The sequence below is a fragment of the Balearica regulorum genome, chromosome 7 (genome assembly GCF_011004875.1).
Source record: "Balearica regulorum gibbericeps isolate bBalReg1 chromosome 7, bBalReg1.pri, whole genome shotgun sequence".
NCBI classification, from domain to species: Eukaryota; Metazoa; Chordata; class Aves; order Gruiformes; family Gruidae; genus Balearica; species Balearica regulorum.
Window position 1 is genome coordinate 6,701,822 of NC_046190.1, and position 15,292 is coordinate 6,717,113.

The following is a 15,292-nucleotide window of genomic DNA, read 5'->3' on the forward strand; positions in this document are numbered from 1 at the left end:
AGTTCAAAAGGCAACCCAACCGAATCGTTGCTATAGTGCATTACTACAAGCAGCCAGATGTTTGATAAAGCATTTTTGGAAAAGAACAGTATTCTCACCATTAGTGACAACAAAGATGCCAGGACAATTTTGAAAGCTTCTGTTCTCAGAAAGTTTTTTTCTCTCATCACATGTGCTTAATAGATTTGGATAGCATCCAGCGTCCAGCCTCTTATCAGAACCTTTCTACCTTTTAATGTCCTCCTGCACTGATGGATAGCCTAAACATTAGCAAGCAACCTGATGTTGCAATAGTCATAGCTTGGCTTCCTCTGGTAAACTAAATGTCATTTGTTCCATTAAAAAAAATCCCTAAATCTATAAACACTCATTTACAACCTCAACATTATTGAATGGCTTTCTTATAGGAAAACAAACAAATCCTTGCTTGAATTCACTCCTCTGAGACATAAGCCTGTAAACATGAGTAACCCTTCCCTTGCAAGCGTTCCTCACACTGAAGTCCACGAGCTGTTTGCTTTGCACGAAGGTAGTTCATGCATAAAGGCCTGATCCAGGCTGCGCTCAAGTCAATGGCTGTAGTGCCATCAGTTGCAGTGGGGATTTTGCAGAGTTTGCCTTCATCTTTTTCCATTAGCAGGTCAAAATCCTGAGGAAACACTTGAACAAAGAAATGAAAATCTGAAAGAGAGTTCAGGAAAGCCTTGAAAAGGATTAGGAAGGGAATTAAATAAGCATCAGGCAGGAACCAGTGGCCCACTCACAGAAAGACTGGAAACACCCACAAAAGCAAACAAAATCTCTACCTAGCAGTGCTGGAAACAGGGCATTCCCTAATCACCTGTGTCACACGATCCATTAACGATCATATGATAATAGCCATCAGCAAAGTATTGAGAGGGAAGACATTTATTGTAGGACATGACACACTGTTTGCAGTGGCATATTCCGCTCTTCCTCAGCTTTGCTTGTTGGACAAACAGCATCTGTGCCAGGATAATCAACTTGCTATACGCTTGATTTTTGACTCAGGTCAGAGTGTGGCTTGATTAAAAAATAATAAATTATCATACAAGCTGAGGCTTGGCATGCAGGTTAGGTGAGTTTGGTAAGTGTAGCTGCATTACTGGGAAAAAAACATTAATATGAATAGTTTGAAGTGCTACATTTCCACAACTTAAGCATGCTGGTTATTTTAAAATCCATTTGTAATCAAAATATAAGTATTTTTTTAATCATTCTTATTTTCTTATTTTTTACACTTATCTAGTCATATTTTAATAAATTGAAATATTTTTGTTTTCTGTGAAATGTAAAACATTCCTTATGGTAATGCTGTGATTCCTGGTTCCAAGTTAAAATAACACACTCTAACATTATTAGCTTAGTGATTGTTCTAGTTGCATCAGCCAAAGGTGTCAGCCTGAGGCATCGCATTTGAATTTGCCTAGCCCCATTCTTGTGTGGCTACTCAGCTGCTGTAGTCTCTAGATGTTTCTTCCAGAATCCTAATGTCCTATTACAAGGGAATCAGATAAGACATAAGGTATGTTTAATTTCCATTTTCATCGAGTGCCTCTTAATTCTCTTCTTTGGATTTTCTTTCTTTTGTTTGTTGCCTGTTACTGCTTCTGAGGTTAGCACAATGAGTACTGAGCTCAGAGAGACATTTGTTGACCCGTTATGCTTTTAGCTTCAGAAATCCAAAGCTGAACCAACCAGCAAAGTTGCTGCAAGTCACAACGGGTGGATAGAAGGGATCAGAGGTTCAAAGGGCTCCCATACTGTTGAGAAATCATGCACAGAAACCTGTGTGGATACACCATGTAATGTAATTTAATGCATTCTGCCTTACACCTACCGTGGAATTCACCTCATTGCACTTTAATCACCTAAAACCTGAGACACTCACAGCATCCCTGGGCTCCCTGTATAGTCAGTGGACAGAAAGAGGCACCTCATCTCTCCTATCCAGATGCCTCCCTGTGTTTGGACAACAAGGGCTGCAATGCGTGTGTTGGGAGTGTAAGAGGCTGGACTCACTAGAGGTCTATTTTAATGCACAAAAGCCATCTCCTGCAGATTTCTGAATGTCTTGCAAGCCAGTGTTTCAGCTGAAAAAAGGCTGATTCCGTTTATTCCATATGTGCAAAATATTCAGGCAGGAGAGGCTGTTTCTGAGGAAGCTGAATGAACTTTAAAGGCTTAGAATTAACTTTCCTGGCCATTGAATAATCCAAACAAACTGAGTATAAGTGATGAGGGGTTTGCAGAGGCGATAGGGAAAAGATGAACCCCTGAAAACGAGAGGAGGAAACTACAATGAACATATTCATTAGCCAAGGGCAGACAAGTACATCCTTCCCGTTCTCAGATAATCCTGAGCAGACGGCTCTTTATTTGCACAGCGTCCTCGGCCTTTTCGGATGCCCTGGCTAGGCTCCGAGAGGAGTCAGAGCAGTCTGGGGGGCCTGCCCTGCCTCAGCAGACAGATGTGAGCCAGGTTTACATGTGCGGTTGAGATCAATTAGCTGAAGCAAGTTTCCGTTTTCCAAAGGGTCAAGTCAGAGTTATTCCAGCAAACATAGGAAAGCTAGAAGGCTTTTGCCCACTGACCAAGTCATCCCAATGATTTTCCTAACCACAAATGACAAACAGTTAAGAAGCATATGAACTTGGGAGTGTAACCTCTCCAAAACAAGGAAGGAAAAGCAGAGCTTCAACTAATAGCACTGCTTAGCGTAAAACCAGTGTAGTTAATGAACCCAGCCCAAACCTTTAACCAGTCTGAGCAAATGCATTGCAAATGCAGCCCTGCTGAAGTCTAAAGGACAGGGCACAGCGTTGCCCAAGGACCCGTTCTGGGACAGCGTCACCGGCATAGAGCAGACTCCATGTTTCCTCCATAGGCTCTCATGCAGTTTGGCACCATTGCAAGAGACAAAAATCCTCAGTAAGTGTTTAGTTAACTAACATTTGTATTATAAACAGTGGGTAAAAGATGAGGAAATAGGACTTGAGCAAACCGTGAGAAAATGCCTTTTAGTCTGAGACCATAGCAAAGGGACTCCTAATCAAGGCAACACTGTGATTTTTCAGATTCCTCTGCCACGCTATATTACAGCCTGGCCCCAGTGACAGAGGAATGCTTATTAAAATAAATTCTGATTAGAAAGCATTAATTTGAGTAACAAGGTTGCCATTCTGCTGCTCAGATATTTTCCAGAATTGAACTTTGGAAAGATGAGCTTATGCAGAAAGTACGCTGAGAAGGTACTTTTCTGGACTAAGACATAGTGATCAGCAGAGATATTGATCGTGCTGTCTCTGGAACAACAACAAGAATTATGTATTGATTTCTCTGGAGACTGGATTATGTATTGATTACGCTAGCTGCAAAGCAGAGGCCTAAGTAATGCTATCATCTCTGGCTAAAATGGTGCCCATAGAGTAGTGAAGTCAATAGAAAGGGGAGATGAGAAATCCACTGAGTCAAAGGGTAAAGTCCCAGGGCAATTAAATGGCAAAACTCTCCTTGGCTCAAGTAAGGCCAGGATTTCTACTTAAGTATTTAGCATCCTGAAAAGTCTCCTAATAGGAACCCAAAAGACACAGTGAATAACACTTTCAGCAAGTAAATCATTCTAGCCCATCCTGCATCCACGTAACACACTGTGTTCAGACAGGCACTTCATTCATCGCTTACTTCAATTGGGTCATTAATGAAATGCAAAGAGTTTAGAAAAATTTGAAAACTAGCTGTGGAGATAACTCTTGGATCAAGCCTTAAGGGACCATGCACTGCAGCCAGTGAAAAGCGATACTGTGTTGCCCTTTTATCAGCAAGATAATAAGCTTACAGGGGGACAGAGATGACTCGCTGGATATAAGTGATATAAGCTGAATTTATATGAGAAAGGTAACCATGTAGAAAAAAGTCCCTGAAGGTTCACCTTTCAAACACAAAGCTTCTGTCTCGTATTAAACTCTGCAATTGCTTTACAGAAGCTTAATGTTTCTTTCTTTCAGAGCTTCCCTTACAGTGACATTCAGCTTTTTTTTTTTTTTTTTGGCCATTCCAAAACCTAATTATAACATGTTCCCTAGAAGGCATTTAGTAAAACTAAACAGTTAGAGGAAGAGGTCTCAGTACTTGAATCCAATTCTTGGTACGATATGACCTGCCCTTCCAGGATTCAGCCAGAATCATTAAAAAGTGATACATGAAACTTTCCTTATGGGACATGGAAGGCTCTAGTGATCAGCGAAGATGACTCACTCAGAAGCGCAAGTGCTGAAGTCTGCATTTATTTTGGTGGTGAAAATAGGAGGGGGGAAGGAAATCTCAAGGAGAGAGCAACTGAAGGAAAAGATCCTCGGCATCAAGATTAAAGCAATAGTGTGCAAAAAGAAAAGTACTCTTTGTCAATGCACAGAGCTGACAGAGGGTGTCTGTGAGCAGGAGCCTGGGCACAGCTGCATGGCTTTGTCCAGCAGAAGGGCTCATATATCATTTTAATTTCATCTCACCTATATTGCATAGATGTTTTCTTCTCCATAAAGAACTGATTTGAGAGAAGAGCACATTTTAGCCAGTAGACAGTGGAAGGACAGCCACTGCTGTTGAGCCAGTTTCCCTTTCACGGGACTTTTCCCTCCCTTCCTTATCCTATAATTGTTCATAAAGACAAAGACATGTTTTCATTTAGCAAAACACCCATAGCTAGCCTTAGACTGGAGTAAGGAGGTTATTGCTATGCCCATCTAACCTCTTGCAGCAAAGAAAGAAATTGCAAACATGGCCTTTATTCTGTGTATTTCCTGGAGGAAAGGAGACTGAACAGGAATTCAGATAAGAAAACTAATGCTATTGCTGTTCTTCATATTCTGTGAAGTATATTAATGGAGATAACAATACACATTAGACATCCTATTCAGTAACATTTTTAGTAGCCAGCTGAGTCCAAATATAAACTATAATGGCATATGGAGACTGTCTTAAGAGCCATTTCAAATCAATTTAGTTTTATATAGCGTCTCTCAAAGTATCTCAAGGTGATTTATCGTGAAAAAGAAAATAACGGGCTGGTGATTTAGTAGACTAAGGCATGGCAGCTGTCAGGCAGGAAGGCAAAAATGCTGCATGGAGATGCAAAACTCTAATTTAAAAACCAGTACATATCTCTTTGCTCTTTCAGTACAAGAAGCAGCCAGGTAGCGAAGCCAGGCTGGGTTTGGTTTAACTCAACTGTTCCACAAAGCACTGAGGGCTTTTCCATTTACAGAGAGAACTGGAACCTAAAACTGAAACATTTCCACTCCACTGCTGAGATTAGGAAAAGCCAGGAAAGAAATATTTGTGACCAATTCATTCTAGCAGTTTTACCATCATATTTCACAACCTCAGAAATTTTAGATTTCCTGTGGGTTGGACTTTTGCCCTACGGGCTTATTAAGTCAAGAAGGCAGCTTTAAGTGCCTTTTTTCATGGAAACTGTGAAAGCTTCTCTTGAAGAAGCAAGACACGAGTCAAGAAACCTTGATCTCACCAGTGTGGCAACCGTTGTGCTGCTCCTGTTAAGCAAAGGCAGCCTCTAGGTGGACTTCCCTTCAGATTACAGTATTGAAGTGGTATGTGCCTTGTTGGGTCTCTACCTCTTAACAGTCAAGGTGGCACATGCCTCGTTGGGTCTCTTTCTCTTAATGGACAAGGTTCTCTCACCAGTGCTTATCCCCACATAGCCCCTGAAGAGTAGCTGGCTCACAGTTGGACCTCCTCAGAGAAGTATATTAACAATTCTTCAGAGCATGTTTCAAGGACGGGGGGGGGATGTCTTCAGCTACAGGACACCTCTTCTGTGGGTTTTCACTCTCCTGGTCACCACTCGAGTGATGCTGCTAAGGAAGCCATGGAAACGCTTGTATTTTTGCATCCTCAGCATGAAGATCACATGTACTCCCTACATGTCCCTCTCATCAAATAGTTCAGAATGGCCTGTTGGATATGACTGTTTCAACAAACTTTAGGCGAGAGAAGGAATACTAATGTTTTCCTAGATGAGAACCTGAGTACATAGAATCATAGAACAGCTGAGGTTGGATGGGATCTCAAAAGACCATCTGGTCCAAGCTTTCATGGGAAAGGGAGCCTAGATGAGATCATCTAGCACCCTGTCCAATAGCATCTTGAAAACCTCCAGTGATGAGGACTCTACCACATACCTAGGGAAGTTGTTCCTACGTGCCCCTTCTTTGAGAGGCCTAAACCACTTGTTTTCCCTTCCAGGTGCCAAGACACATTCAGAATTTGTCATTGCTGTTACCTGTAGGTCAGGGAGATGGTGGAAGCCTGACCTGCTCATGCCATCCCTGGTGTCAACCAGAACAAAAGTCTACTAGGCCTCTTCTCAACTTCCCCAGTGAGCACGTAGGGGCTGTTCAGTATGCTAAAGCTGTGAAAAGCCCGAATCATGATTACTTGAAAAAGTGCCTCCTCCCTCAACCATCTCGGCAAGTGCTGAGCTTGTTTAGCAGCCTAGGGGCTGATGCTGAATGTTCTCACCCAGAGCTCTCCACGTGGGAATTCACTGCTCCCACATGTCTGAGTCTGCTAACTACAGTGCACGGTGTAGCACAATCTTGCAGACAGTGGCTGTGTGAGTGACGTGAGGCTGTAAGTACTGGTGTGATGTCTATTCATCTGGCGAAGTGTTTTCTTTTCCTTTCTGCTGTGCAAGTAGTATATGTTTTATTAAATAAAGTGCATGTTCCCTATGCAAATGAATGCACTTTAGAATGATGATATACTGACACATTGTATGTTAAATATGTATGACATTTAAAAATCTAAGCAAGAACTAAAAATCATTTATAAATATTAAAGAGCATGAAGTCTACTTTTTGTTTTCATTTTGCTTCTGATCCTGCACTCTGGGAAAAATACTCCTCACATTATAAGACTGAATTATCTGCCCAAGAACTAAACCTATAATTTTATTCTATCAGTCAAGCTGTATGTCACACTATTTTTGTATCAAGACAATCAGGTTCTTTGAAGCACAGACACACACCTACTTAAAAGAAGCATTCCTCTGAAGGCAGATGACTTTGGAATCAGGAGCAATTTGTATCTTTCAAGAGACTGATAACTAAATAGAGAAATGCAGCTCCTAATGAAAAGAAGGTTTCTTTGCTGGCCAGGATGATATTCCATTAGGACATTTGGGTCCAGATTCATCCCTCTTGACTGCAAGCATCTAACCTGGCTTCATATCTGTCCTTTGGAGATTCTTATTTCTCTTTCTTGACAAGAAAGGATAGTAGGCCATCTGAACTCCTAACTCGAGTACCTTATTTAAGTATCTATAAAGAAATGAAATTAATCCAGGCCTTGCTCTAGTTCTTTAAGTATTTGTTGTGTGGGAGACCTGTTAGAGAATCTAGTATTCAACCCATTGCTATGGCACAGTCAACCTCACCTCTAGGAAGTATTTTATGCTAAACAGGGCTTAAACACCCCTCTGGAAAGAAGGAGAAGTTTCCCATTAAGAAAAAAAAAAAAGTTCAGCGAGACCAATGCAGACATGAAAGCACCACCACCAGGGAAGCAGTTTTAGATTACAAGTGAAGGAGCACAACTTTGTGTTTCCTTCTGCCCACAGATGTTAAGGTAACTTGCAAATACCAGAAAAGTTTCAGAACAGACTGTAAATACCCTGTGCCCATTTTACAGACTGAGAAACCAGGTACACAGGTCAAATATGAAGTGCAGAGCACGGCAGAGAATGGAGACTCCAGCTCTGGAGTCCCAGTAATTTCCATTCCTGCACCACCACCACTTTTTCTTGATGAAGAAGCAACTGCTTTCAGATTAGTCTTCACTGCACATTCACTTACATCAATAAACTGTTCCCTGTGCTTCTGCTGCACTATGGGGCTGCTGGCAAATGGACAAGGATGGCAGGAGTGCCATACGACAGCAGGGAAGGGATTTGGTGTCTGGAAACCTGTACCAAGACCATCTGAAACAAAGCAATAATATCCCTCTCACACTTTACTAGCCCTGCTATCAGCAAAATGCCTTTCTCCATTTCCAGATGAGAATTAGAGCAGTGGGAAATATTTTCCCTCGGTATTTGTCCTTCGTTCCTCTGTTGACAGAAATTTTAAGACAAATGGTCATTTTGGTGGATTTAAAAAGCAGGGGAACTTCATGCCCCTAATGAATGGGCAGCAGGAACTCATACTGGCAGTGCTAAATGGCTGCACGTGAAACTAGCCAGGCTCAGTAAATGAAACCAGATCCCAAAATGCAGCCTGAGATAACTGAAAGTATGCATTGAAATTTATTGTAGGAAAATGACTGACTGGAAAAAAAGTGGTCTGCTCTGCCCCTGCACCTCCAAAACATATTGTACCATTTAAATGCTTTAGAAAGACATCTTCCAAAAATGCAATTAATTCTCCTGAAGGTCAAATGTATTTCTCTTGTAAAACAGTTGAAGCAGCAATTGTACATCTTGATTACTCTTATGAAAGCAACTTAAGAAAACCCTAGGGTTGTTCTTGTGTTTGAAGTTGGATATTTATTGCTTACTGGCAGTTACTTTTGTTGCAAAGGTTAAACGTGGTCAGCAAATGATTAAACCCCCCCGCCCAAGAAAAGGGTTAGTCCCAGTGCAGCCCGTCCGAAATTCCCGCAGCAGATCTGTAGTTCTGTTTGGAGTGCCACCCTGTGGACGCAGCTGCTACCATGAGCTCCTCTCCTTCCAACAACCCGGAGATGAAACACTCAGGAACCCACAGCGGTGGAAACAAGAAGGGGTGGTAGCACCTCTCGGCACCAAACCACGCTGTACCATGTCAGTCTTGCATGTCCCTGGTTACCCTGTGGCAAATGGTGGTGGTGGAGGAATGGGAATTTTTGTACCAAAATACAGTGTCTGTTACCAAAGACCATTTTTGCCGGTGCTTTTTACGCAACAGTATATGAAATGCCACCACCTCTTTTGAGCTGGATAGGAAATAATTGTGGCATCTGTTGGTAACAGCTGAGGTCTCTTGCATTACACCACAGATGTAGAGCTCTGCACACTGAGAAGAGACCAGAGAAGCCCCCTGCTCATCCACAGATGAATTAGGCCCCTGGTAAGCTCAAGTTCATCCTTAGAAGTCAATTTCTGGATTGGATTACATTTTTTTTTCTCTCTGACTGTTTGTATAAGACTCGTAGGTTTATTCACTGGAGATTGCCACCATAAATTTTAGGAGTCTGGCTTACAAAGCCTCTAACAACCTGGTTGAGAAAGGTGTGCTTTGCAGCATTCCCTTGGTAATGCCACTTTGGCTGCCCCTTACCTCTGGGGTGAGGTATTTCATCATGATTTCCTTTCCTTTCTCTCCCAGCTTTTCATCAGGAGCAATTTCATATTCTGCCTGGAACAGATATATATATAAAAAAAAAAAGTCAATATTTGCACTCATATTTCACCATTATAACTTCATTTTGGATGTGGCCCTAACGGAATGCTCTGTCTGAAAAATCTGAAGGATAAATACCATTTTTTGATGGAAGTAAAGCCTGTACACACAATCCTATTAAAAATCTTCCACTATATTTTGACCAAAACTAGTTGTACATTTTCTGAGATGATGTCTCTTAATTAACACCAATAAAATTTAATTCATTTATATTTTATTGCCTTGCCAAGCTAGCTTTCAGAAAGCGTTCAGTGACTACAGATGGCAACTTTATTTGGTTTTGCTCAAAGGGAAGGTGAACATAGAAAGTAAAATTATTTCTCTGAGTAGCAGACAAAGTCAATGTTTGTTAATTCTTTGCACGGTGGTATTTCAAGCACTAAGTGAGCTCCTTCAGTAAATTGTCTTTTTGGTCAAAGGTGTCCTTCCTATTTATTTACGTCTTCACCTTGGTCTAACACATCCCTCTGCAAAGCAGAGAGAGTTGTCCATCACTTTTAGAGATCCTTCACTCAGTCCCTCCAGAAGGCAGATCTGAGTCGATTTCTGGGGACTGAGATAAAACAAGAGACCATTTAGAGGAATAGACACTATAGGCAAAATTCTCTTTGAGTTCTCTGGTGCATTAAAAAAGAGAGCACTGCATTCCCCCCATACAAAGTTTACCTACATTTTAAAATTCGGACTATTCTATGTATTGTAGCATTACTGACTTTTGATGAGTTTCAGGACAACGTTTACATAAGAAACAAAGGAAGCATTACTTATGCACCATGAAGACATTAATCACTTCAGTTAAAATTTTGGATCCATGGCAGGCATTCGAAGGAAACACACGCCGCATGGGACTCCAGTGGCTAAATGACAACAAGTTCTTAGAGACATTCCCACTTGGCACTGCCCAGGATACAAAGCTTTAGCCTTAGGATCAAAATATTTTCAAGGAAAAAAAAAAAAGAAAGAAAGAAAAAAAAAGACGACAGTCTAACAGTTTTTATGACTGCTTGTATTAGAAACGATCCCAGAAAATCCTGCCAAACCAATTAAGTAACCTGGTCCAATACAAGCTGTCTGCGATGATAAATGAGGAGGAAGTTTAAAAAAAAAAAAAAAGGTAAATCAGACTGAACTGGCAAACACTTGGAAGAGCAAATTTCAGAACTCTTGCCCACTGGAAGACGTATGTACTGCTCCGAGCTTGATGCAATAAACCCAAGGCAGGCTGTAATGGATACCCTAGCTAAGCAGACCTAGGAATGACATGAAACCACAATGCAGTAATAATGCTATTACCCATCTATCTGGCCAGCGCTGATTTAGCTTCAGTCTGAAGCTACATATTTATACACATACATAGCAGGTTGCTTTAACAATCTAGAATTACAATCTGATTTGGTTTGGGAAATGACAATGACCGCAAATAACAGAGAAACCTGTATTGCTGATGAAAAATACACCGAAAGCTAAAATCCACAAGTGCAGTACTTCTCTTTTAGTGACCATTTTGGGGATGAACTGATTACATTCTCATAAAACTTAATACAAGGGTTTAAAAATATCTTTCATCCAATTTCCTGTCCTTTTAGACGGTATCTGAGAATGGGTCATTTCAGCTCTTAAAGCACAGACACTCTCAAATGTTTACAACGTCTTAACAGCATTTTTCCTCATGATTCCTTGCTAGGGGATAAAGCAATGGCAAGAGTAACAGAAGGAACAATTTTTTAAAAGGTCAAAGTTGCATCTTATTTGGACCTTACAGTTTATGGTTAGGATCACAGACAAACTAGGCATTTTTCATATAAAATAACAATGTGTTTTAATAAAAGAAAATAATTGTACTTAAATGTAACTGACTGTGCAGAAGACTGCAAAGAAAGGAGAACTCCTTGGCATTGCCTCGGCATGGAAGCATCCGGGAGATCTTCCGAGTCCTCCATTCAATGCCATTTACAATTTATCCAGTAATGAGCATTTCTCTCTCCTTCATTTGCTTTTAGACTCTGGATCCTGGTAATATATTAGCTCCCTAGTAAATAAAACCTAATTCAAAGTCATCATTTGCCATCTGAAGCACACCATGGGAATGTCAAAAAATGTCCTTTTGCCACAGAGACATTATTACATTTACATCCCATCCAAACTGTACAACAGGAAGCAAATCAGGACAGACCAGAAGAAGATAGAAATTTAGCAGGAATAAGTGTTTTGAAGTGCAATTCCTGATGGGATCCAACATATGCAGAGCTAAATGCACACACACATACATATACAGAGTATCTAATTCTATCTCAAGATAGTTGGGAAGGAATAAAAGGGAAGTTTAATTATACTTGCACTTGACATTCTCAGGAAATGTTACACTGTGGTGGTGAAGGTAGGAAGTGACAGACAAGTGAGGATGTGAGAAGGAACCATAAGCTCCAACTGTGAACAGTTTTGATTTCACTGTAGCTCAAGTACTAGAAGCCCGCTTCGTTTTGTTTCTAAGTTCACTATTATTTCTCCCTTCAGTACCACTTTCGAGCTGTTCAGCAACAGATAGTGGTACACTTTCAGCCGTGGATCGTTATTACAGGAAGAATTACCCATGTAGAGAGACAGAGTGACTTCCCCATGCTCACCCTTCCGCATGCCTGGGACGTGTACCAAGGTCCTCAACTCTCAGTCTTGTGCTTAAATCACAAGATACATCCCCTTCTTCCACAATACTCAAAAGCACATCTACAGTTTGCAAATCCCTAATTGCTAGAAATAACATCGTTATTAAAATCCATGTGGAACAAAATATTTTCCATTATTCCTTTGATGAGTCCAGGCATGTGTTTCAAGGCTCCTGCTCTGAAGTCTAATAGCTTCTCCATGCCCTAGTTAGGTCAGACAGGGCCCTATTCATAGTTTATAAATGAGGGGAAGATTTATGATCACCCTGATTGCATGGGACGAGCTGCAGGGAAGTCTCTTTCTGCGGGCAGGCCCGGATCCTTCAGTCCAAATGGCAAGGGGATGTGGGCTGGCCGCCATTAGTTGCTAACTGTTCTTTTGGCTGCTGTTTTGAAGGTAGTACTTACTTCCCTAGAAGCAACCTTGGCTGAATGGGGGCACGGGTGTGTGAAGCACCCTTCCCTTCTGAGCAGCCGCCCTCGGGATGGGCTGAGCGAGGTCGGATGGGAGAATGCACTTCCACTGGGAAAGGGAGCAACGTCCAGCCCATGGCTGGCTGTGGGACGGGGTTGTGGGTTCAGGGATGGCTGACCAAGACATTTGGGGGCTGGAGGGTGCCTGTGACTGATGGAGAGCATCACTAGTGCAATGGCATAGGGACCCAGCAGGGTCTCGCATCAGCAACCTTAATTCTGACACATCGTTTTATCTAGTGTTTGATTTTCATCTTAATATTCTTTGAGCTCCTGAAACTGTATGGCTTAAAAGTATGTGAAAATTGAAAAATGGAGGCAAAGGGATCTCTCTGCAGGTCGGGAGGACTCTCTACCACAGCAGGTAGCTGCTGGTTGCCTGCGGGAGCGTGGCATGGCCACAGAAGTTAGTCTCTCGTACCACCAGGAGATGGAGATGGGAACAGACACTCCCACCAAGGTGGTTTCAGCTTCTTGGTATAAGTCAGGAGCAGTGAAGTCACCTTCTGAGCATCTGCAGGAGGCTACTGGTATTTTGGTCCCAATTTTACACCTCCACTTTCTGAGCTCCCTCCTCTGTTTTACCCCCAGCATCTCTCTGCTCCAGCAACAGCCCCCGCACTTGTCTCCACTGGAGATTTAAAATCTGTGACTGAAAATTGGAAGGCAAAACCCAAACAGCTGGGATTCATAATAACTCACATTTCTAAATGAAAAGTGAACTTGAAACCACATTTTTCATATTTAAACACAGGGCAAAAAGACCCCTTTTAACTGTTTAAAAACACATTTGGGGTTAATGAGCTTGTTGATATCAACAAACTGGCATTTCTGATGGAAAAAGCCTTGAACAGCTTTAAGACACACATACACAGATGGTTTATATACCGTGTAAGGGACTTAACCAAACGAAATCTCCCTAACAGTAAGATGGGGTTTTTACAAACGGCTTTATATGGACGCTTGCTCATCCTTTTACCCCAGATAAGTGTAATGTCTAGTGAAGCATTGAGCTGAGAAGTCCACCTGAGGAGATCGTGGCTCTCACCCCTGGCCCCAATGCCTGGATAGTACAAGCAGAAACAACCTGGAGAGGCAGCAGTGCTATTTTCCTCCAGAGACTGTATTTCTGTGTGACTCCAATGCAAAGAAATAATATCATACAGGTTAGAGAGAAAATAATGTCAGGTTATTTTCTCTTTGACCAGAATTAGCCACATTCTTCCCCAGCCAATCTAAAGCTGGTCTACATTACAATGTTAAAAGTCCCCCCCCAGGAAAAAAAAAAAAAAAAAAAAATTATGAATGTGAGTAGATGAGGAAAGTGAGTCCGGAAGCCAAAGCCTTCATTATAATGGCACACAAAAATCACAGAAGAGGGGAGGGAAATGTCAGGAGCCGGCACCCCTGGGAATGTGCTGTTGAGAAGGGAACGTGGGAAGAGGTCCCCGCTCAACTGCCGCCTTCTTCTGCTGGGGGCACGGGCTGTGGGGAAGGAAACGCGTCCTGCTAGCAGATTCCCAGCTCACCGATCTGCCTTTCAGCACAGGAAATGTATCCCCTAATGCTTTATTTTAATGGCTGTCTTTCAACAGCTCCAACGTTGTATGAAGTCGCTAAAATATTTGTAAGAAGCACAGCAAAGCATGCTTTGGGGCTGTGCGTGAATTCTTTGTTAAGGGCTTATAGGGGAGCTGACTTAATCATAAACCATCTCCATTTAATCATAATAGTTTATGTTCGCATAATTTATTCATCTGAATGGCTACATAAGGGTTTGGTGAACTATTCATGGGAGATCTTTATGCGTACGTGCACACAGATAAGCACTCGATGCATTCAGAGGCACAAGTTGCAGCCGTCGGTACTTCTTACTAGATATTTCATCTAGTCAGGACAGGACCTCTGTCATGGAATTGTTTGGACAATATCCGTAATAAGAGACGGCGCTCTGTCCTTATAGCCTCACCGTGCTGCCTAGGAGAAGGGGTTGTTGTTGCCCCTTTTCCCAGAGAGACAGCCGTGCTGATGTGGTCTGGCAGCAGTGGTGGGAACCGACCGCCCACAGCTCCACCAGCGCTGCACTGCAAAGCTCTGCATCTCCTCGTTTTTATTGCTTTTATCATTTAATGTTGGGGCCTACTGCTTACAAACCACATATCTTTGTAGTCCGTTTTACAATTGATAGATTGTGGCTAATTGCTGTTCTTAGAAAACATTTAAAAACTTTATGTCTCTGAGCACTTTAATCTCAATTTTTAGTTGAAATTGGCCAAGGTATTCACAAGTTTTAGAGGGAATTGACAGATACACACCTGCATGGGTGCAGAATTTGATGACACAAATACTTTTTTCTTCAGAAAGCAGTCAAACAACTGTTTAACTGTACAGACAAAATAACCCCAAAGTTGCTATAATTAGATTCACAGGAGACTACATCAGACCAGGTTAGGTATTTCGCCCAACGGTTGAAATAAATGTCCAGCAAAGAGGGGATTTTTTTTTTTTCTCTTTACATGTTCCAGTCTGCAAGGTCTGTTTGGTTTTACCAGTCTTTGGAAGCAAAGCTGTGAGAGAGAGCTTGCAAAACTTAGTCTCGTGTAAGTATGGGAATGGAGGTTGTTGGGAGGTTGTTGAGTGTCTGACCGAGGTTCTGGTTTCCTCCCAGGAGCCCA

General features: G+C 41.8%; 2 protein-coding genes across 6 annotated transcripts in view; both read right to left on the reverse strand.

Moving 5' to 3' along the window:
- Nucleotides 1–15,292, reverse strand: part of BAG3 (BAG cochaperone 3) — a 260,283-nt gene that overhangs the window by 155,801 nt on the left and 89,190 nt on the right. The gene's annotated exons all lie outside the window — the stretch shown is intronic.
- The window catches only part of GRK5 (G protein-coupled receptor kinase 5), a 170,384-nt gene that overhangs the window by 45,756 nt on the left and 109,336 nt on the right, over nucleotides 1–15,292 (reverse strand). For all 5 annotated transcript variants that reach the window (XM_075757768.1, XM_075757769.1, XM_075757767.1 and 2 more), the window contains one exon: nucleotides 9,358–9,435. In XM_075757768.1, coding sequence (XP_075613883.1) covers nucleotides 9,358–9,435 — 78 coding nt within the window. The remainder of the gene's footprint in view (nucleotides 1–9,357; nucleotides 9,436–15,292) is intronic.